The sequence below is a fragment of the Pygocentrus nattereri genome, chromosome 11 (genome assembly GCF_015220715.1).
Source record: "Pygocentrus nattereri isolate fPygNat1 chromosome 11, fPygNat1.pri, whole genome shotgun sequence".
Taxonomy (NCBI): Eukaryota; Metazoa; Chordata; class Actinopteri; order Characiformes; family Serrasalmidae; genus Pygocentrus; species Pygocentrus nattereri.
The window spans coordinates 1,155,007-1,178,373 of NC_051221.1; the positions used below are offsets into that span (position 1 = coordinate 1,155,007).

Consider the following 23,367-nt stretch of genomic DNA (forward strand, 5'->3'; position numbering starts at 1 on the left):
TATAACATTAGAGAGAATAGGATGACGTATAACATTACAGAGTAGAGTAGGACGACGTGTAACATTACAGAGTAGGACGACGTATAACATTACAGAGTAGAGTAGGATAATGTATAACATTACAGAGTAGAGTAGGACGACGTATAACATTAGAGAGAATAGGATGACGTATAACATTACAGAGTAGAGTAGGACGACGTATAACATTACAGAGTAGAATAGGGCGACGTATAACATTACAGAGTAGAGTAGGATAACGTATAACATTAGAGAGAATAGGATGACGTATAACATTACAGAGTAGAGTAGGACGACGTATAACATTAGAGAGAATAGGATGACGTATAACATTACAGAGTAGAATAGGGCGACGTATAACATTACAGAGTAGAGTAGGGCGACGTATAACATTAGAGAGTAGAATAGGGCGACGTATAACAGAGTAGAATAGGGCGACGTATAACAGAGAGTAGAATAGGGTGACGTATAACAGAGTAGAATAGGGCGACGTATAACAGAGAGTAGAATAGGGCGACGTATAACAGAGAGTAGAATAGGGCGACGTATAACAGAGTAGAATAGGGCGACGTAGAATAGGGCGACGTATAACAGAGTGTAGAATAGGGCGATGTATAACAGAGTAGAATAGGGCGACGTATAACAGGGAGTAGAATAGGGAGACGTATAACAGAGAGTAGAATAGGGCGACGTATAACAGTAGAAAAGGGAGACGTATAACAGTAGAATAGAATAGGGAGACGTATAACAGAGTATAATAGGGAGACGTATAACAGAGTAGAATAGGGCGACGTACAACAGAGTAGAATAGGGCGACGTATAACAGAGTAGAATAGGGCGACGTATAACATTACAGAGTAGAGTAGGATAATGTATAACATTACAGAGTAGAGTAGGATAATGTATAACATTACAGAGTAGAGTAGGATAACGTATAACATTAGAGAGAATAGGATGACGTATAACATTACAGAGTAGAATAGGGCGACGTATAACATTACAGAGTAGAATAGGGCGACGTATAACATTACAGAGTAGAGTAGGACGACGTATAACATTACAGAGTAGAGTAGGATAATGTATAACATTAGAGAGAATAGGATGACGTATAACATTACCGAGTAGAGTAGGATAACGTATAACATTAGAGAGAATAGGATGACGTATAACATTACAGAGTAGAGTAGGACGACGTGTAACATTACAGAGTAGGACGACGTATAACATTACAGAGTAGAGTAGGATAATGTATAACATTACAGAGTAGAGTAGGACGACGTATAACATTACAGAGTAGAATAGGGCGACGTATAACATTACAGAGTAGAGTAGGATAACGTATAACATTAGAGAGAATAGGATGACGTATAACATTACAGAGTAGAGTAGGACGACGTATAACATTAGAGAGAATAGGATGACGTATAACATTACAGAGTAGAATAGGGCGACGTATAACAGAGAGTAGAATAGGGCGACGTATAACAGAGTAGAATAGGGCGACGTAGAATAGGGCGACGTATAACAGAGTGTAGAATAGGGCGATGTATAACAGAGTAGAATAGGGCGACGTATAACAGGGAGTAGAATAGGGAGACGTATAACAGAGAGTAGAATAGGAAGACGTATAACAGAGTAGAATAGGGCGACGTATAACAGAGAGTAGAATAGGGAGACGTATAACAGAGAGTAGAATAGGGCGACGTATAACAGAGAGTAGAATAGGGCGACGTATAACAGAGAGTAGAATAGGGCGACGTATAACAGAGAGTAGAATAGGGCGACGTATAACAGAGAGTAGAATAGGGAGACGTATAACAGAGAGTAGAATAGGGAGACGTATAACAGAGAGTAGAATAGGGAGACGTATAACAGTAGAATAGGGCGACGTATAACAGAGAGTAGAATAGGGAGACGTATAACAGAGTAGAATAGGGAGACGTATAACAGAGAGTAGAATAGGGAGACGTATAACAGAGTAGAATAGGGAGACGTATAACAGAGAGTAGAATAGGGCGACGTATAACAGAGAGTAGAATAGGGCGACGTATAACAGAGTAGAATAGGGAGACGTATAACAGAGTAGAATAGGGAGACGTATAACAGAGAGTAGAATAGGGAGACGTATAACAGAGTAGAATAGGGAGACGTATAACAGAGAGTAGAATAGGGCGACGTATAACAGAGAGTAGAATAGGGCGACGTATAACAGAGTGGAATAGGGAGACGTATAACAGAGTAGAATAGGGAGACGTATAACAGAGAGTAGAATAGGGAGACGTATAACAGAGAAGAATAGGGAGACGTATAACAGAGTAGAATAGGGCGACGTATAACAAAGAGTAGAATAGGGCGACGTATAACAGAGTAGAATAGGGCGACGTATAACAGAGTAGAATAGGGAGACGTATAACAGAGTAGAATAGGGAGACGTATAACAGTAGAATAGGGCGACGTATAACAGAGAGTAGAATAGGGAGACGTATAACAGTAGAATAGGGCGACGTATAACAGAGAGTAGAATAGGGCGACGTATAACAGAGAGTAGAATAGGGAGACGTATAACAGTAGTATAGGGAGACGTATAACAGTAGAATAGGGCGACGTATAACAGTAGAATAGGGAGACGTATAACAGAGTAGAATAGGGCGACGTATAACAGAGAGTAGAATAGGGAGACGTATAACAGTAGAATAGGGCGACGTATAACAGAGAGTAGAATAGGGAGACGTATAACAGTAGAATAGGGCGACGTATAACAGTAGAATAGGGAGACGTATAACAGAGTAGAATAGGGAGACGTATAACAGAGTAGAATAGGGAGACGTATAACAGTAGAATAGGGAGACGTATAACAGAGAGTAGAATAGGGAGACGTATAACAGTAGAATAGGGCGACGTATAACAGAGAGTAGAATAGGGCGACGTATAACAGTAGAATAGGGAGACGTATAACAGTAGAATAGGGAGACGTATAACAGAGTAGAATAGGGCGACGTATAACAGAGAGTAGAATAGGGCGACGTATAACAGAGAGTAGAATAAGGCGACGTATAACAGTAGAATAGGGAGACGTATAACAGTAGAATAGGGAGACGTATAACAGTAGAATAGGGCGACGTATAACAGAGAGTAGAATAGGGCGACGTATAACAGTAGAATAGGGCGACGTATAACAGCAGAATAGGGAGACGTATAACAGTAGAATAGGGCGACGTATAACAGTAGAATAGGGCGACGTATAACAGTAGAATAGGGAGACGTATAACAGTAGAATAGGGCGACGTATTCCGGAGTTGTGTAGTCTGGTATATGGCATTAGAAAGCGGAATAGCGCAGTATATAACTCAGAGTTCGGTATAAGCCACGGTGTTTACTGTTGTGCTGTTGTTCCGTTATAAAGACGCTGCTCTGCTGTTTCCATCAGCACTGATAATCGTTTATCTGCTCAGGAGTGTGGAGCAGGATCGACTCGCTGTCCTGCAGCAGGAAGAGCAGGCGCTGTTAGAGCAGAGGGAGGAGGAGGAGGTGGAGGCGGTACCTGTGGAGGGTCTCCTCGCTCCACCCCTCGCTCTGACAGGGAGAGAGAGCCAGTCGACCATGTTCACCAAACAGAGAACACACTCTCGCAACGGCGGCAGCGGTGGCGTCGTCGTCACGGAGACACAGCAGAAGCAGGTATACACACACACACACGTTCGCGCAGTAGAGAAACGCTAGAAGCGAGGGAGGAAAAAAATCAGAGCGGAGGGAAACTCCTCTCCATCGCTCGGCATCACAGCACAGCGCAATGAGCGAGTGTCTCTATAGATCCCTCAGCGCAGTGTGTGTGTGTGTGAGAGAGAGAGAGAGAGAGAGAGAGAGAGAGAGAGAGAGAGAGAGAGAGAGAGAGGGGGATGAAGAGGAGTTTTTTCCTGCTGTATCTGTTCTGGATGCAACAGTTCGGTTAGAAATCGCCTCTGCAAGGCAGCCTCGGTGTTACTGCTGTCTCTACTGTTTATATCTCTATATCTCTCTACACTCTCTCTCTATCTGTATCTCTATATCTCTCTACCCTCTCTCTCTCTATCTGTATCTCTATATCTCTCTACCCTCTCTCTCTATCTGTATCTCTATATCTCTCTACCCTCTCTCTCTCTATCTGTATCTCTATATCTCTCTACCCTCTCTCTCTATCTGTATCTCTATATCTCTCTACCCTCTCTCTCTATCTGTATCTCTATATCTCTCTACCCTCTCTCTCTATCTGTATCTCTATATCTCTCTACCCTCTCTCTCTCTGTCTGTATCTCTATATCTCTCTACCCTCTCTCTATCTGTATCTCTATATCTCTCTACCCTCTCTCTCTATCTGTATCTCTATATCTCTCTACCCTCTCTCTCTCTATCTGTTTCTCTATATCTCTCTACCCTCTCTCTCTATCTGTATCTCTATATCTCTCTACCCTCTCTCTCTCTATCTGTTTCTCTATATCTCTCTACCCTCTCTCTCTCTATCTGTATCTTTATATCTCTCTACCCTCTCTCTCTCTATCTGTATCTCTATATCTCTCTACCCTCTCTCTCTCTATCTGTATCTCTATATCTCTCTACCCTCTCTCTCTGTCTGTATCTCTATATCTCTCTACCCTCTCTCTCTATCTGTATCTCTATATCTCTCTACCCTCTCTCTCTCTATCTGTATCTCTATATCTCTCTACCCTTTCTCTCTCTCTCTATCTGTATCTCTATATCTCTCTACCCTCTCTCTCTCTATCTGTATCTCTATATCTCTCTACCCTCTCTCTCTATCTGTATCTCTATATCTCTCTACCCTCTCTCTATCTGTATCTCTATATCTCTCTACCCTCTCTCTCTCTATCTGTATCTCTATATCTCTCTACCCTCTCTCTCTCTCTCTATCTCTATATCTCTCTACCCTCTCTCTCTCTATATCTCTCTACCCTCTCTCTCTATCTGTATCTCTATATCTCTCTACCCTCTCTCTCTCTATCTGTATCTCTATATCTCTCTACCCTCTCTCTCTATCTGTATCTCTATATCTCTCTACCCTCTCTCTCTATCTGTATCTCTATATCTCTCTACCCTCTCTCTCTCTATCTGTATCTCTATATCTCTCTACCCTCTCTCTCTATCTGTATCTCTATATCTCTCTACCCTCTCTCTCTCTATCTGTATCTCTATATCTCTCTACCCTCTCTCTCTCTATCTGTATCTCTATATCTCTCTACCCTCTCTCTCTCTATCTGTATCTCTATATCTCTCTACCCTCTCTCTCTATCTGTATCTCTATATCTCTCTACCCTCTCTCTCTATCTGTATCTCTATATCTCTCTACCCTCTCTCTCCCTATCTGTATCTCTATATCTCTCTACCCTCTCTCTCTCTATCTGTATCTCTATATCTCTCTACCCTCTCTCTATCTGTTTCTCTATATCTCTCTACCCTCTCTCTCTATCTCTATATCTCTCTACCCTCTCTCTCTATCTGTATCTCTATATCTCTCTACCCTCTCTCTCTCTATCTGTATCTCTATCTCTCTCTACCCTCTCTCTCTATCTGTATCTCTATATCTCTCTACCCTCTCTCTCTATCTGTATCTCTATATCTCTCTACCCTCTCTCTCTCTATCTGTATCTCTATCTCTCTCTACCCACTCTCTCTATCTGTATCTCTATATCTCTCTACCCTCTCTCTCTATCTGTATCTCTATATCTCTCTACCCTCTCTCTCTCTATCTGTATCTCTATATCTCTCTACCCTCTCTCTCTATCTGTATCTCTATATCTCTCTACCCTCTCTCTACCCTCTCTCTATCTGTATCTCTATATCTCTCTACCCTCTCTCTCTATCTGTATCTCTATATCTCTCTACCCTCTCTCTCTATCTGTATCTCTATATCTCTCTACCCTCTCTCTCTATCTGTATCTCTATATCTCTCTACCCTCTCTCTCTCTATCTGTTTCTCTATATCTCTCTACCCTCTCTCTCTATCTGTATCTCTATATCTCTCTACCCTCTCTCTCTCTATCTGTATCTCTATATCTCTCTACCCTCTCTCTCTATCTGTATCTCTATATCTCTCTACCCTCTCTCTCTCTATCTGTATCTCTATATCTCTCTACCCTCTCTCTCTCTATCTGTATCTCTATATCTCTCTACCCTCTCTCTCTCTATCTGTATCTCTATATCTCTCTACCCTCTCTCTCTATCTGTATCTCTATATCTCTCTCTACCCTGTATCTCTATATCTCTCTACCCTCTCTCTCTATCTGTATCTCTATATCTCTCTACCCTCTCTCTCTATCTGTATCTCTATATCTCTCTACCCTCTCTCTCTCTATCTGTATCTCTATATCTCTCTACCCTCTCTCTCTCTATCTGTATCTCTATATCTCTCTACCCTCTCTCTCTATCTGTATCTCTATATCTCTCTACCCTCTCTCTCTATCTGTATCTCTATATCTCTCTACCCTCTCTCTCTCTATCTGTATCTCTATATCTCTCTACCCTCTCTCTCTATCTGTATCTCTATATCTCTCTACCCTCTCTCTCTATCTGTATCTCTATATCTCTCTACCCTCTCTCTCTATCTGTATCTCTATATCTCTCTACCCTCTCTCTCTATCTGTATCTCTATATCTCTCTACCCTCTCTCTCTATCTGTAGCTCTATATCTCTCTACCCTCTCTCTCTCTATCTGTATCTCTATATCTCTCTACCCTCTCTCTCTATCTGTATCTCTATATCTCTCTACCCCCTCTCTCTCTATCTCTATATCTCTCTACCCTCTCTCTCTATCTGTATCTCTATATCTCTCTACCCTCTCTCTCTATCTGTATCTCTATATCTCTCTACCCTCTCTCTCTATCTGTATCTCTATATCTCTCTACCCTCTCTCTCTCTATCTGTATCTCTATATCTCTCTACCCTCTCTCTCTATCTGTATCTCTATATCTCTCTACCCTCTCTCTCTATCTGTATCTCTATATCTCTCTACCCTCTCTCTCTCTATCTGTATCTCTATATCTCTCTACCCTCTCTCTCTCTATCTGTATCTCTATATCTCTCTACCCTCTCTCTCTATCTGTATCTCTATATCTCTCTACCCTCTCTCTCTATCTGTATCTCTATATCTCTCTACCCTCTCTCTCTATCTGTATCTCTATATCTCTCTACCCTCTCTCTCTCTATCTGTATCTCTATATCTCTCTACCCTCTCTCTCTCTATCTGTATCTCTATATCTCTCTACCCTCTCTCTCTATCTGTATCTCTATATCTCTCTACCCTCTCTCTCTCTATCTGTATCTCTATATCTCTCTACCCTCTCTCTCTATCTGTATCTCTATATCTCTCTACCCTCTCTCTCTATCTGTATCTCTATATCTCTCTACCCTCTCTCTCTCTATCTGTATCTCTATATCTCTCTACCCTCTCTCTCTCTATCTGTATCTCTATATCTCTCTACCCTCTCTCTCTATCTGTATCTCTATATCTCTCTACCCTCTCTCTCTCTATCTGTTTCTCTATATCTCTCTACCCTCTGTCTCTCTATCTGTATCTCTATATCTCTCTACCCTCTCTCTCTATCTGTATCTCTATATCTCTCTACCCTCTCTCTCTATCTGTATCTCTATATCTCTCTACCCTCTCTCTCTATCTGTAGCTCTATATCTCTCTACCCTCTCTCTCTATCTGTAGCTCTATATCTCTCTACCCTCTCTCTCTCTATCTGTATCTCTATATCTCTCTACCCTCTCTCTCTATCTGTATCTCTATATCTCTCTACCCTCTCTCTCTATCTGTATCTCTATATCTCTCTACCCTCTCTCTCTATCTGTATCTCTATATCTCTCTACCCTCTCTCTCTCTATCTGTATCTCTATATCTCTCTACCCTCTCTCTCTATCTGTATCTCTATATCTCTCTACCCTCTCTCTCTCTATCTGTATCTCTATATCTCTCTACCCTCTCTCTCTATCTGTATCTCTATATCTCTCTACCCTCTCTCTCTATCTGTATCTCTATATCTCTCTACCCTCTCTCTCTCTATCTGTATCTCTATATCTCTCTACCCTCTCTCTCTCTATCTGTATCTCTATATCTCTCTACCCTCTCTCTCTCTATCTGTATTTCTATATCTCTCTACCCTCTCTCTCTCTATCTGTATCTCTATATCTCTCTACCCTCTCTCTCTATCTGTATCTCTATATCTCTCTACCCTCTCTCTCTATCTGTATCTCTATATCTCTCTACCCTCTCTCTCTCTATCTGTATCTCTATATCTCTCTACCCTCTCTCTCTATCTGTATCTCTATATCTCTCTACCCTCTCTCTCTATCTGTATCTCTATATCTCTCTACCCTCTCTCTCTATCTGTATCTCTATATCTCTCTACCCTCTCTCTCTCTATCTGTATCTCTATATCTCTCTACCCTCTCTCTCTCTCTATCTGTATCTCTATATCTCTCTACCCTCTCTCTCTATCTGTATCTCTATATCTCTCTACCCTCTCTCTCTCTATCTGTATCTCTATATCTCTCTACCCTCTCTCTCTATCTGTATCTCTATATCTCTCTACCCTCTCTCTCTATCTGTATCTCTATATCTCTCTACCCTCTCTCTCTCTATCTGTATCTCTATATCTCTCTACCCTCTCTCTCTCTATCTGTATCTCTATATCTCTCTACCCTCTCTCTCTATCTGTATCTCTATATCTCTCTACCCTCTCTCTCTCTATCTGTATCTCTATATCTCTCTACCCTCTCTCTCTATCTGTATCTCTATATCTCTCTACCCTCTCTCTCTCTATCTGTATCTCTATATCTCTCTACCCTCTCTCTCTATCTGTTTCTCTATATCTCTCTACCCTCTGTCTCTCTATCTGTATCTCTATATCTCTCTACCCTCTCTCTCTATCTGTATCTCTATATCTCTCTACCCTCTCTCTCTCTATCTGTATCTCTATATCTCTCTACCCTCTCTCTCTCTATCTGTATCTCTATATCTCTCTACCCTCTCTCTCTATCTGTATCTCTATATCTCTCTACCCTCTCTCTCTCTATCTGTATCTCTATATCTCTCTACCCTCTCTCTCTATCTGTATCTCTATATCTCTCTACCCTCTCTCTCTCTATCTGTATCTCTATATCTCTCTACCCTCTCTCTCTATCTGTATCTCTATATCTCTCTACCCTCTCTCTCTCTATCTGTATCTCTATATCTCTCTACCCTCTCTCTCTATCTGTTTCTCTATATCTCTCTACCCTCTGTCTCTCTATCTGTATCTCTATATCTCTCTACCCTCTCTCTCTATCTGTATCTCTATATCTCTCTACCCTCTCTCTCTCTATCTGTATCTCTATATCTCTCTACCCTCTCTCTCTATCTGTATCTCTATATCTCTCTACCCTCTCTCTCTCTGTCTGTTTCTCTATATCTCTCTACCCTCTCTCTCTATCTGTATCTCTATATCTCTCTACCCTCTCTCTCTCTATCTGTATCTCTATATCTCTCTACCCTCTCTCTCTATCTGTATCTCTATATCTCTCTACCCTCTCTCTCTCTATCTGTATCTCTATATCTCTCTACCCTCTCTCTCTCTATCTGTATCTCTATATCTCTCTACCCTCTCTCTATCTGTTTCTCTATATCTCTCTACCCTCTCTCTCTATCTCTATATCTCTCTACCCTCTCTCTCTATCTGTATCTCTATATCTCTCTACCCTCTCTCTCTCTATCTGTATCTCTATATCTCTCTACCCTCTCTCTCTCTATCTGTATCTCTATATCTCTCTACCCTCTCTCTCTATCTGTATCTCTATATCTCTCTACCCTCTCTCTCTATCTGTATCTCTATATCTCTCTACCCTCTCTCTCTCTATCTGTATCTCTATATCTCTCTACCCTCTCTCTCTCTCTCTCTCTCTCTATCTCTATATCTCTCTACCCTCTCTCTCTCTATCTGTTTCTCTATATCTCTCTACCCTCTCTCTCTCTATCTGTATCTCTATATCTCTCTACCCTCTCTCTATCTGTATCTCTATATCTCTCTCTCTATCTGTATCTCTATATCTCTCTACCCTCTCTCTATCTGTATCTCTATATCTCTCTCTCTGTCTGTATCTCTATATCTCTCTACCCTCTCTCTCTCTATCTGTATCTCTATATCTCTCTACCCTCTCTCTCTCTATCTGTATCTCTATATCTCTCTACCCTCTCTCTCTATCTGTATCTCTATATCTCTCTACCCTCTCTCTACCCTCTCTCTCTCTATCTGTATCTCTATATCTCTCTACCCTCTCTCTCTGTATCTGTATCTCTATATCTCTCTACCCTCTCTCTCTATCTGTATCTCTATATCTCTCTACCCTCTCTCTCTATCTGTATCTCTATATCTCTCTACCCTCTCTCTCTCTCTCTATCTCTATATCTCTCTACCCTCTCTCTCTCTATATCTCTCTACCCTCTCTCTCTCTATCTGTATCTCTATATCTCTCTACCCTCTCTCTCTATCTGTATCTCTATATCTCTCTACCCTCTCTCTCTATCTGTATCTCTATATCTCTCTACCCTCTCTCTCTCTATCTGTATCTCTATATCTCTCTACCCTCTCTCTCTATCTGTATCTCTATATCTCTCTACCCTCTCTCTCTATCTGTATCTCTATATCTCTCTACCCTCTCTCTCTATCTGTATCTCTATATCTCTCTACCCTCTCTCTCTATCTGTTTCTCTATATCTCTCTACCCTCTCTCTCTATCTGTATCTCTATATCTCTCTACCCTCTCTCTCTCTATCTGTATCTCTATATCTCTCTACACTCTCTCTCTATCTGTATTTCTATATCTCTCTACCCTCTCTCTCTCTATCTGTATCTCTATATCTCTCTACCCTCTCTCTCTATCTGTATCTCTATATCTCTCTACCCTCTCTCTCTATCTGTATCTCTATATCTCTCTACCCTCTCTCTCTCTATCTGTATCTCTATATCTCTCTACCCTCTCTCTCTATCTGTATCTCTATATCTCTCTACCCTCTCTCTCTATCTGTATCTCTATATCTCTCTACCCTCTCTCTCTCTATCTGTATCTCTATATCTCTCTACCCTCTCTCTCTCTATCTGTATCTCTATATCTCTCTACCCTCTCTCTCTCTATCTGTATCTCTATATCTCTCTACCCTCTCTCTCTATCTGTATCTCTATATCTCTCTACCCTCTCTCTCTATCTGTATCTCTATATCTCTCTACCCTCTCTCTCTATCTGTATCTCTATATCTCTCTACCCTCTCTCTCTCTATCTGTTTCTCTATATCTCTCTACCCTCTCTCTCTATCTGTATCTCTATATCTCTCTACCCTCTCTCTCTGTCTGTATCTCTATATCTCTCTACCCTCTCTCTCTATCTGTATCTCTATATCTCTCCACCCTCTCTCTCTCTATCTGTATCTCTATATCTCTCTACCCTCTCTCTCTCTCTCTATCTGTATCTCTATATCTCTCTACCCTCTCTCTCTCTATCTGTATCTCTATATCTCTCTACCCTCTCTCTCTATCTGTATCTCTATATCTCTCTACCCTCTCTCTCTATCTGTATCTCTATATCTCTCTACCCTCTCTCTCTCTATCTGTATCTCTATATCTCTCTACCCTCTCTCTACCCTCTCTCTATCTGTATCTCTATATCTCTCTACCCTCTCTCTCTATCTGTATCTCTATATCTCTCTACCCTCTCTCTCTATCTGTATCTCTATATCTCTCTACCCTCTCTCTCTATCTGTTTCTCTATATCTCTCTACCCTCTCTCTCTATCTGTATCTCTATATCTCTCTACCCTCTCTCTCTGTCTGTATCTCTATATCTCTCTACCCTCTCTCTCTATCTGTATCTCTATATCTCTCTACCCTCTCTCTCTGTCTGTATCTCTATATCTCTCTACCCTCTCTCTCTCTATCTGTATCTCTATATCTCTCCACCCTCTCTCTCTCTATCTGTATCTCTATATCTCTCTACCCTCTCTCTCTCTCTCTATCTGTATCTCTATATCTCTCTACCCTCTCTCTCTATCTGTATCTCTATATCTCTCTACCCTCTCTCTATCTGTATCTCTATATCTCTCTACCCTCTCTCTCTCTATCTGTATCTCTATATCTCTCTACCCTCTCTCTCTGTATCTGTATCTCTATATCTCTCTACCCTCTCTCTCTATCTGTATCTCTATATCTCTCTACCCTCTCTCTCTATCTGTATCTCTATATCTCTCTACCCTCTCTCTCTCTATCTGTATCTCTATATCTCTCTACCCTCTCTCTCTATCTGTATCTCTATATCTCTCTACCCTCTCTCTCTCTATCTGTATCTCTATATCTCTCTACCCTCTCTCTCTATCTGTATCTCTATATCTCTCTACCCTCTCTCTCTATCTGTATCTCTATATCTCTCTACCCTCTCTCTCTCTATCTGTATCTCTATATCTCTCTACCCTCTCTCTCTATCTGTATCTCTATATCTCTCTACCCTCTCTCTCTCTATCTGTATCTCTATATCTCTCTACCCTCTCTCTCTCTATCTGTATTTCTATATCTCTCTACCCTCTCTCTCTCTATCTGTATCTCTATATCTCTCTACCCTCTCTCTCTATCTGTATCTCTATATCTCTCTACCCTCTCTCTCTCTATCTGTATCTCTATATCTCTCTACCCTCTCTCTCTATCTGTATCTCTATATCTCTCTACCCTCTCTCTCTATCTGTATCTCTATATCTCTCTACCCTCTCTCTATCTGTATCTCTATATCTCTCTACCCTCTCTCTATCTGTATCTCTATATCTCTCTACCCTCTCTCTACCCTCTCTCTCTCTATCTGTATCTCTATATCTCTCTACCCTCTCTCTCTGTCTGTATCTCTATATCTCTCTACCCTCTCTCTCTATCTGTTTCTCTATATCTCTCTACCCTCTCTCTCTCTATCTGTATCTCTATATCTCTCTACCCTCTCTCTCTCTATCTGTATCTCTATATCTCTCTACACTCTCTCTCTATCTGTATTTCTATATCTCTCTACCCTCTCTCTCTATCTGTATCTCTATATCTCTCTCTCTATCTGTATCTCTATATCTCTCTACACTCTCTCTGTATCTGTATCTCTATATCTCTCTACCCTCTCTCTCTATCTGTATCTCTATATCTCTCTACCCTCTCTCTCTCTCTCTATCTCTATATCTCTCTACCCTCTCTCTCTCTATATCTCTCTACCCTCTCTCTCTCTATCTGTATCTCTATATCTCTCTACCCTCTCTCTCTATCTGTATCTCTATATCTCTCTACCCTCTCTCTATCTGTATCTCTATATCTCTCTCTCTATCTGTATCTCTATATCTCTCTACCCTCTCTCTATCTGTATCTCTATATCTCTCTCTCTGTCTGTATCTCTATATCTCTCTACCCTCTCTCTCTCTATCTGTATCTCTATATCTCTCTACCCTCTCTCTCTCTATCTGTATCTCTATATCTCTCTACCCTCTCTCTCTATCTGTATCTCTATATCTCTCTACCCTCTCTCTACCCTCTCTCTCTCTATCTGTATCTCTATATCTCTCTACCCTCTCTCTCTGTATCTGTATCTCTATATCTCTCTACCCTCTCTCTCTATCTGTATCTCTATATCTCTCTACCCTCTCTCTCTCTCTCTATCTCTATATCTCTCTACCCTCTCTCTCTCTATATCTCTCTACCCTCTCTCTCTCTATCTGTATCTCTATATCTCTCTACCCTCTCTCTATCTGTATCTCTATATCTCTCTACCCTCTCTCTCTATCTGTATCTCTATATCTCTCTACCCTCTCTCTCTCTATCTGTTTCTCTATATCTCTCTACCCTCTCTCTCTATCTGTATCTCTATATCTCTCTACCCTCTCTCTCTCTATCTGTATCTCTATATCTCTCTACCCTCTCTCTCTATCTGTATCTCTATATCTCTCTACCCTCTCTCTACCCTCTCTCTCTCTATCTGTATCTCTATATCTCTCTACCCTCTCTCTCTGTATCTGTATCTCTATATCTCTCTACCCTCTCTCTCTATCTGTATCTCTATATCTCTCTACCCTCTCTCTCTCTCTCTATCTCTATATCTCTCTACCCTCTCTCTCTCTATATCTCTCTACCCTCTCTCTCTCTATCTGTATCTCTATATCTCTCTACCCTCTCTCTCTATCTGTATCTCTATATCTCTCTACCCTCTCTCTCTATCTGTATCTCTATATCTCTCTCTCTATCTGTATCTCTATATCTCTCTACCCTCTCTCTCTCTATATCTCTCTACCCTCTCTCTCTATCTGTATCTCTATATCTCTCTACCCTCTCTCTCTCTATCTGTATCTCTATATCTCTCTACCCTCTCTCTCTATCTGTATCTCTATATCTCTCTACCCTCTCTCTCTATCTGTATCTCTATATCTCTCTACCCTCTCTCTCTCTATCTGTATCTCTATATCTCTCTACCCTCTCTCTCTATCTGTATCTCTATATCTCTCTACCCTCTCTCTCTCTATCTGTATCTCTATATCTCTCTACCCTCTCTCTCTCTATCTGTATCTCTATATCTCTCTACCCTCTCTCTCTCTATCTGTATCTCTATATCTCTCTACCCTCTCTCTCTCTATATCTCTCTACCCTCTCTCTCTCTATCTGTATCTCTATATCTCTCTACCCTCTCTCTCTATCTATATCTCTCTACCCTCTCTCTCTCTATCTGTTTCTCTATATCTCTCTACCCTCTCTCTCTATCTGTATCTCTATATCTCTCTACCCTCTCTCTCTCTATCTGTATCTCTATATCTCTCTACCCTCTCTCTCTATCTGTATCTCTATATCTCTCTACCCTCTCTCTCTCTATCTGTATCTCTATATCTCTCTACCCTCTCTCTCTCTATCTGTATCTCTATATCTCTCTACACTCTCTCTCTATCTGTATTTCTATATCTCTCTACCCTCTCTCTCTCTATCTGTATCTCTATATCTCTCTACCCTCTCTCTCTATCTGTATCTCTATATCTCTCTACCCTCTCTCTCTATCTGTATCTCTATATCTCTCTACCCTCTCTCTCTCTATCTGTATCTCTATATCTCTCTACCCTCTCTCTCTATCTGTATCTCTATATCTCTCTACCCTCTCTCTCTCTATCTGTATCTCTATATCTCTCTACCCTCTCTCTCTCTATCTGTATCTCTATATCTCTCTACCCTCTCTCTCTATCTGTATCTCTATATCTCTCTACCCTCTCTCTCTATCTGTATCTCTATATCTCTCTACCCTCTCTCTCTCTATCTGTATCTCTATATCTCTCTACCCTCTCTCTCTCTATCTGTATCTCTATATCTCTCTACCCTCTCTCTCTATCTGTATCTCTATATCTCTCTACCCTCTCTCTCTATCTGTATCTCTATATCTCTCTACCCTCTCTCTCTCTATCTGTATCTCTATATCTCTCTACCCTCTCTCTCTCTATCTGTATCTCTATATCTCTCTACCCTCTCTCTCTATCTGTATCTCTATATCTCTCTACCCTCTCTCTCTCTATCTGTATCTCTATATCTCTCTACCCTCTCTCTCTCTATCTGTATCTCTATATCTCTCTACCCTCTCTCTCTTTCTGTATCTCTATATCTCTCTACCCTCTCTCTCTCTATCTGTATCTCTATATCTCTCTACCCTCTCTCTCTCTATCTGTATCTCTATATCTCTCTACCCTCTCTCTATCTGTTTCTCTATATCTCTCTACCCTCTCTCTCTATCTCTATATCTCTCTACCCTCTCTCTCTATCTGTATCTCTATATCTCTCTACCCTCTCTCTCTCTATCTGTATCTCTATCTCTCTCTACCCTCTCTCTCTATCTGTATCTCTATATCTCTCTACCCTCTCTCTCTCTATCTGTATCTCTATATCTCTCTACCCTCTCTCTATCTGTTTCTCTATATCTCTCTACCCTCTCTCTCTATCTCTATATCTCTCTACCCTCTCTCTCTATCTGTATCTCTATATCTCTCTACCCTCTCTCTCTCTATCTGTATCTCTATCTCTCTCTACCCTCTCTCTCTATCTGTATCTCTATATCTCTCTACCCTCTCTCTCTATCTGTATCTCTATATCTCTCTACCCTCTCTCTCTATCTGTATCTCTATATCTCTCTACCCTCTCTCTCTATCTGTATCTCTATATCTCTCTACCCTCTCTCTCTCTATCTGTATCTCTATATCTCTCTACCCTCTCTCTCTATCTGTATCTCTATATCTCTCTACCCTCTCTCTCTCTATCTGTATCTCTATCTCTCTCTACCCACTCTCTCTATCTGTATCTCTATATCTCTCTACCCTCTCTCTCTATCTGTATCTCTATATCTCTCTACCCTCTCTCTCTCTATCTGTATCTCTATATCTCTCTACCCTCTCTCTCTATCTGTATCTCTATATCTCTCTACCCTCTCTCTCTCTATCTGTTTCTCTATATCTCTCTACCCTCTCTCTCTATCTGTATCTCTATATCTCTCTACCCTCTCTCTACCCTCTCTCTCTCTATCTGTATCTCTATATCTCTCTACCCTCTCTCTCTATCTGTATCTCTATATCTCTCTACCCTCTCTCTCTATCTGTATCTCTATATCTCTCTACCCTCTCTCTCTATCTGTATCTCTATATCTCTCTACCCTCTCTCTCTCTATCTGTTTCTCTATATCTCTCTACCCTCTCTCTCTATCTGTATCTCTATATCTCTCTACCCTCTCTGTCTCTATCTGTATCTCTATATCTCTCTACCCTCTCTCTCTATCTGTATCTCTATATCTCTCTACCCTCTCTCTCTCTATCTGTATCTCTATATCTCTCTACCCTCTCTCTCTCTATCTGTATCTCTATATCTCTCTACCCTCTCTCTCTATCTGCATCTCTATATCTCTCTACCCTCTCTCTCTCTATCTGTATCTCTATATCTCTCTACCCTCTCTCTCTATCTGTATCTCTATATCTCTCTACCCTCTCTCTCTCTATCTGTATCTCTATCTCTCTCTACCCACTCTCTCTATCTGTATCTCTATCTCTCTCTACCCACTCTCTCTATCTGTATCTCTATATCTCTCTACCCTCTCTCTCTATCTGTATCTCTATATCTCTCTACCCTCTCTCTCTATCTGTATCTCTATCTCTCTCTACCCTCTCTCTCTATCTGTATCTCTATATCTCTCTACCCTCTCTCTCTATCTGTATCTCTATATCTCTCTACCCTCTCTCTCTCTATCTGTATCTCTATATCTCTCTACCCTCTCTCTCTATCTGTATCTCTATATCTCTCTACCCTCTCTCTCTATCTGTATCTCTATATCTCTCTACCCTCTCTCTCTCTATCTGTATCTCTATATCTCTCTACCCTCTCTCTCTATCTGTATCTCTATATCTCTCTACCCTCTCTCTCTCTATCTGTATCTCTATATCTCTCTACCCTCTCTCTCTCTATCTGTATCTCTATATCTCTCTACCCTCTCTCTCTATCTGTATCTCTATATCTCTCTACCCTCTCTCTCTATCTGTATCTCTATATCTCTCTACCCTCTCTCTCTCTATCTGTATCTCTATATCTCTCTACCCTCTCTCTCTCTATCTGTATCTCTATATCTCTCTACCCTCTCTCTCTCTATCTGTATCTCTATATCTCTCTACCCTCTCTCTATCTGTTTCTCTATATCTCTCTACCCTCTCTCTCTATCTCTATATCTCTCTACCCTCTCTCTCTATCTGTATCTCTATATCTCTCTACCCTCTCTCTCTCTATCTGTATCTCTATCTCTCTCTACCCTCTCTCTCTATCTGTATCTCTATATCTCTCTACCCTCTCTCTCTATCTGTATCTCTATATCTCTCTACCCTCTCTCTCTCTATCTGTATCTCTATCTCTCTCTACCCACTCTCTCTATCTGTATCTCTATATCTCTCTACCCTTTCTCTCTATCTGTATCTCTATATCTCTCTACCCTCTCTCTCTCTATCTGTATCTCTATATCTCTCTACCCTCTCTCTCTATCTGTATCTCTATATCTCTCTACCCTCTCTCTCTCTATCTGTTTCTCTATATCTCTCTACCCTCTCTCTCTATCTGTATCTCTATATCTCTCTACCCTCTCTCTCTCTACCCTCTCTCTCTCTATCTGTATCTCTATATCTCTCTACCCTCTCTCTCTCTACCCTCTCTCTCTCTATCTGTATCTCTATATCTCTCTACCCTCTCTCTCTCTATCTGTATCTCTATATCTCTCTACCCTCTCTCTCTATCTGTATCTCTATATCTCTCTACCCTCTCTCTCTATCTGTATCTCTATATCTCTCTACCCTCTCTCTCTCTATCTGTTTCTCTATATCTCTCTACCCTCTCTCTCTATCTGTATCTCTATATCTCTCTACCCTCTCTCTCTCTACCCTCTCTCTCTCTATCTGTATCTCTATATCTCTCTACCCTCTCTCTCTCTACCCTCTCTCTCTCTATCTGTTTCTCTATATCTCTCTACCCTCTCTCTCTATCTGTATCTCTATATCTCTCTACCCTCTCTGTCTCTATCTGTATCTCTATATCTCTCTACCCTCTCTCTCTATCTGTATCTCTATATCTCTCTACCCTCTTGCTCTCTATCTGTATCTCTATATCTCTCTACCCTCTCTCTCTCTATCTGTATCTCTATATTTCTCTACCCTCTCTCTCTCTATCTGTATCTCTATATCTCTCTACCCTCTCTCTCTATCTGCATCTCTATATCTCTCTACCCTCTCTCTCTCTATCTGTATCTCTATATCTCTCTCTACCCTGTATCTCTATATCTCTCTACCCTCTCTCTCTATCTGTATCTCTATATCTCTCTACCCTCTCTCTCTATCTGTATCTCTATATCTCTCTACCCTCTCTCTCTCTATCTGTATCTCTATATCTCTCTACCCTCTCTCTCTATCTGTATCTCTATATCTCTCTACCCTCTCTCTCTATCTGTATCTCTATATCTCTCTACCCTCTCTCTCTCTATCTGTATCTCTATATCTCTCTACCCTCTCTCTCTATCTGTATCTCTATATCTCTCTACCCTCTCTCTCTATCTGTATCTCTATATCTCTCTACCCTCTCTCTCTATCTGTAGCTCTATATCTCTCTACCCTCTCTCTCTATCTGTAGCTCTATATCTCTCTACCCTCTCTCTCTATCTGTAGCTCTATATCTCTCTACCCTCTCTCTCTCTATCTGTATCTCTATATCTCTCTACCCTCTCTCTCTATCTGTATCTCTATATCTCTCTACCCCCTCTCTCTCTATCTCTATATCTCTCTCCCCTCTCTCTCTATCTGTATCTCTATATCTCTCTACCCTCTCTCTCTCTATCTGTATCTCTATATCTCTCTACCCTCTCTCTCTATCTGTATCTCTATATCTCTCTACCCTCTCTCTCTATCTGTATCTCTATATCTCTCTACCCTCTCTCTCTCTATCTGTATCTCTATATCTCTCTACCCTCTCTCTCTCTATCTGTATCTCTATATCTCTCTACCCTCTCTCTCTATCTGTATCTCTATATCTCTCTACCCTCTCTCTCTATCTGTATTTCTATATCTCTCTACCCTCTCTCTCTCTATCTGTATCTCTATATCTCTCTACCCTCTCTCTCTATCTGTATCTCTATATCTCTCTACCCTCTCTCTCTCTATCTGTATCTCTATATCTCTCTACCCTCTCTCTCTATCTGTATCTCTATATCTCTCTACCCTCTCTCTCTATCTGTATCTCTATATCTCTCTACCCTCTCTCTCTATCTGTATCTCTATATCTCTCTACCCTCTCTCTCTCTATCTGTTTCTCTATATCTCTCTACCCTCTCTCTCTATCTGTATCTCTATATCTCTCTACCCTCTCTGTCTCTATCTGTATCTCTATATCTCTCTACCCTCTCTCTCTATCTGTATCTCTATATCTCTCTACCCTCTCTCTCTATCTGTATCTCTATATCTCTCTACCCTCTCTCTCTCTATCTGTATCTCTATATCTCTCTACCCTCTCTCTCTATCTGTATCTCTATATCTCTCTACCCTCTCTCTCTATCTGTATCTCTATATCTCTCTACCCTCTCTCTCTCTATCTGTATCTCTATATCTCTCTACCCTCTCTCTCTCTATCTGTATCTCTATATCTCTCTACCCTCTCTCTCTATCTGTATCTCTATATCTCTCTACCCTCTCTCTCTCTATCTGTTTCTCTATATCTCTCTACCCTCTGTCTCTCTATCTGTATCTCTATATCTCTCTACCCTCTCTCTCTATCTGTATCTCTATATCTCTCTACCCTCTCTCTCTATCTGTAGCTCTATATCTCTCTACCCTCTCTCTCTATCTGTAGCTCTATATCTCTCTACCCTCTCTCTCTATCTGTAGCTCTATATCTCTCTACCCTCTCTCTCTATCTGTAGCTCTATATCTCTCTACCCTCTCTCTCTCTATCTGTATCTCTATATCTCTCTACCCTCTCTCTCTATCTGTATCTCTATATCTCTCTACCCCCTCTCTCTCTATCTCTATATCTCTCTACCCTCTCTCTCTATCTGTATCTGTATATCTCTCTACCCTCTCTCTCTATCTGTATCTCTATATCTCTCTACCCTCTCTCTCTATCTGTATCTCTATATCTCTCTACCCTCTCTCTCTCTATCTGTATCTCTATATCTCTCTACCCTCTCTCTCTATCTGTATCTCTATATCTCTCTACCCTCTCTCTCTCTATCTGTATCTCTATATCTCTCTACCCTCTCTCTCTATCTGTATCTCTATATCTCTCTACCCTCTCTCTCTATCTGTATCTCTATATCTCTCTACCCTCTCTCTCTCTATCTGTATCTCTATATCTCTCTACCCTCTCTCTCTATCTGTATCTCTATATCTCTCTACCCTCTCTCTCTCTATCTGTATCTCTATATCTCTCTACCCTCTCTCTCTCTATCTGTATTTCTATATCTCTCTACCCTCTCTCTCTCTATCTGTATCTCTATATCTCTCTACCCTCTCTCTCTATCTGTATCTCTATATCTCTCTACCCTCTCTCTCTATCTGTATCTCTATATCTCTCTACCCTCTCTCTCTCTATCTGTATCTCTATATCTCTCTACCCTCTCTCTCTATCTGTATCTCTATATCTCTCTACCCTCTCTCTCTATCTGTATCTGTATATCTCTCTACCCTCTCTCTATCTGTATCTCTATATCTCTCTACCCTCTCTCTCTCTATCTGTTTCTCTATATCTCTCTACCCTCTCTCTCTCTATCTGTATCTCTATATCTCTCTACCCTCTCTCTCTATCTGTATCTCTATATCTCTCTACCCTCTCTCTCTCTATCTGTATCTCTATATCTCTCTACCCTCTCTCTCTATCTGTATCTCTATATCTCTCTACCCTCTCTCTCTCTATCTGTATCTCTATATCTCTCTACCCTCTCTCTCTCTATCTGTTTCTCTATATCTCTCTACCCTCTGTCTCTCTATCTGTATCTCTATATCTCTCTACCCTCTCTCTCTATCTGTATCTCTATATCTCTCTACCCTCTCTCTCTCTATCTGTATCTCTATATCTCTCTACCCTCTCTCTCTATCTGTTTCTCTATATCTCTCTACCCTCTGTCTCTCTATCTGTATCTCTATATCTCTCTACCCTCTCTCTCTATCTGTATCTCTATATCTCTCTACCCTCTCTCTCTCTGTCTGTTTCTCTATATCTCTCTACCCTCTCTCTCTATCTGTATCTCTATATCTCTCTACCCTCTCTCTCTCTATCTGTATCTCTATATCTCTCTACCCTCTCTCTCTATCTGTATCTCTATATCTCTCTACCCTCTCTCTCTCTATCTGTATCTCTATATCTCTCTACCCTCTCTATCTGTATCTCTATATCTCTCTACCCTCTCTCTATCTGTTTCTCTATATCTCTCTACCCTCTCTCTCTATCTCTATATCTCTCTACCCTCTCTCTCTATCTGTATCTCTATATCTCTCTACCCTCTCTCTCTATCTCTATATCTCTCTACCCTCTCTCTCTATCTGTATCTCTATATCTCTCTACCCTCTCTCTCTCTATCTGTTTCTCTATATCTCTCTACCCTCTCTCTCTATCTGTATCTCTATATCTCTCTACCCTCTCTCTCTCTATCTGTTTCTCTATATCTCTCTACCCTCTCTCTCTCTATCTGTATCTCTATATCTCTCTACCCTCTCTCTCTCTATCTGTATCTCTATATCTCTCTACCCTCTCTCTCTCTATCTGTTTCTCTATATCTCTCTACCCTCTCTCTCTGTCTGTATCTCTATATCTCTCTACCCTCTCTCTCTATCTGTATCTCTATATCTCTCCACCCTCTCTCTCTCTATCTGTATCTCTATATCTCTCTACCCTCTCTCTCTCTCTCTATCTGTATCTCTATATCTCTCTACCCTCTCTCTCTCTATCTGTATCTCTATATCTCTCTACCCTCTCTCTCTATCTGTATCTCTATATCTCTCTACCCTCTCTCTATCTGTATCTCTATATCTCTCTACCCTCTCTCTCTCTATCTGTATCTCTATATCTCTCTACCCTCTCTCTCTCTATCTGTATCTCTATATCTCTCTACCCTCTCTTTCTCTCTCTATCTCTATATCTCTCTACCCTCTCTCTCTCTATATCTCTCTACCCTCTCTCTCTATCTGTATCTCTATATCTCTCTACCCTCTCTCTCTCTATCTGTATCTCTATATCTCTCTACCCTCTCTCTCTATCTGTATCTCTATATCTCTCTACCCTCTCTCTCTCTATCTGTATCTCTATATCTCTCTACCCTCTCTCTCTCTATCTGTATCTCTATATCTCTCTACCCTCTCTCTCTCTATCTGTATCTCTATATCTCTCTACCCTCTCTCTCTCTATCTGTATCTCTATATCTCTCTACCCTCTCTCTCTATCTGTATCTCTATATCTCTCTACCCTCTCTCTCTATCTGTATCTCTATATCTCTCTACCCTCTCTCTCTATCTGTATCTCTATATCTCTCTACCCTCTCTCTCTCTATCTGTATCTCTATATCTCTCTACCCTCTCTCTCTCTATCTGTATCTCTATATCTCTCTACCCTCTCTCTATCTGTTTCTCTATATCTCTCTACCCTCTCTCTCTATCTCTATATCTCTCTACCCTCTCTCTCTATCTGTATCTCTATATCTCTCTACCCTCTCTCTCTCTATCTGTATCTCTATCTCTCTCTACCCTCTCTCTCTATCTGTATCTCTATATCTCTCTACCCTCTCTCTCTAT

At 40.9% G+C, this 23,367-nt stretch overlaps 1 protein-coding gene across 8 annotated transcripts in view; it reads left to right on the forward strand.

Annotated features, from left to right (window-relative positions):
* Positions 1 to 23,367, forward strand: part of akap9 (A kinase (PRKA) anchor protein 9) — a 177,867-nt gene that overhangs the window by 47,835 nt on the left and 106,665 nt on the right. For all 8 annotated transcript variants that reach the window (XM_037542727.1, XM_037542729.1, XM_037542732.1 and 5 more), the window contains one exon: positions 3,471 to 3,696. In XM_037542727.1, the coding sequence (XP_037398624.1) occupies positions 3,471 to 3,696 (226 nt within the window). The remainder of the gene's footprint in view (positions 1 to 3,470; positions 3,697 to 23,367) is intronic.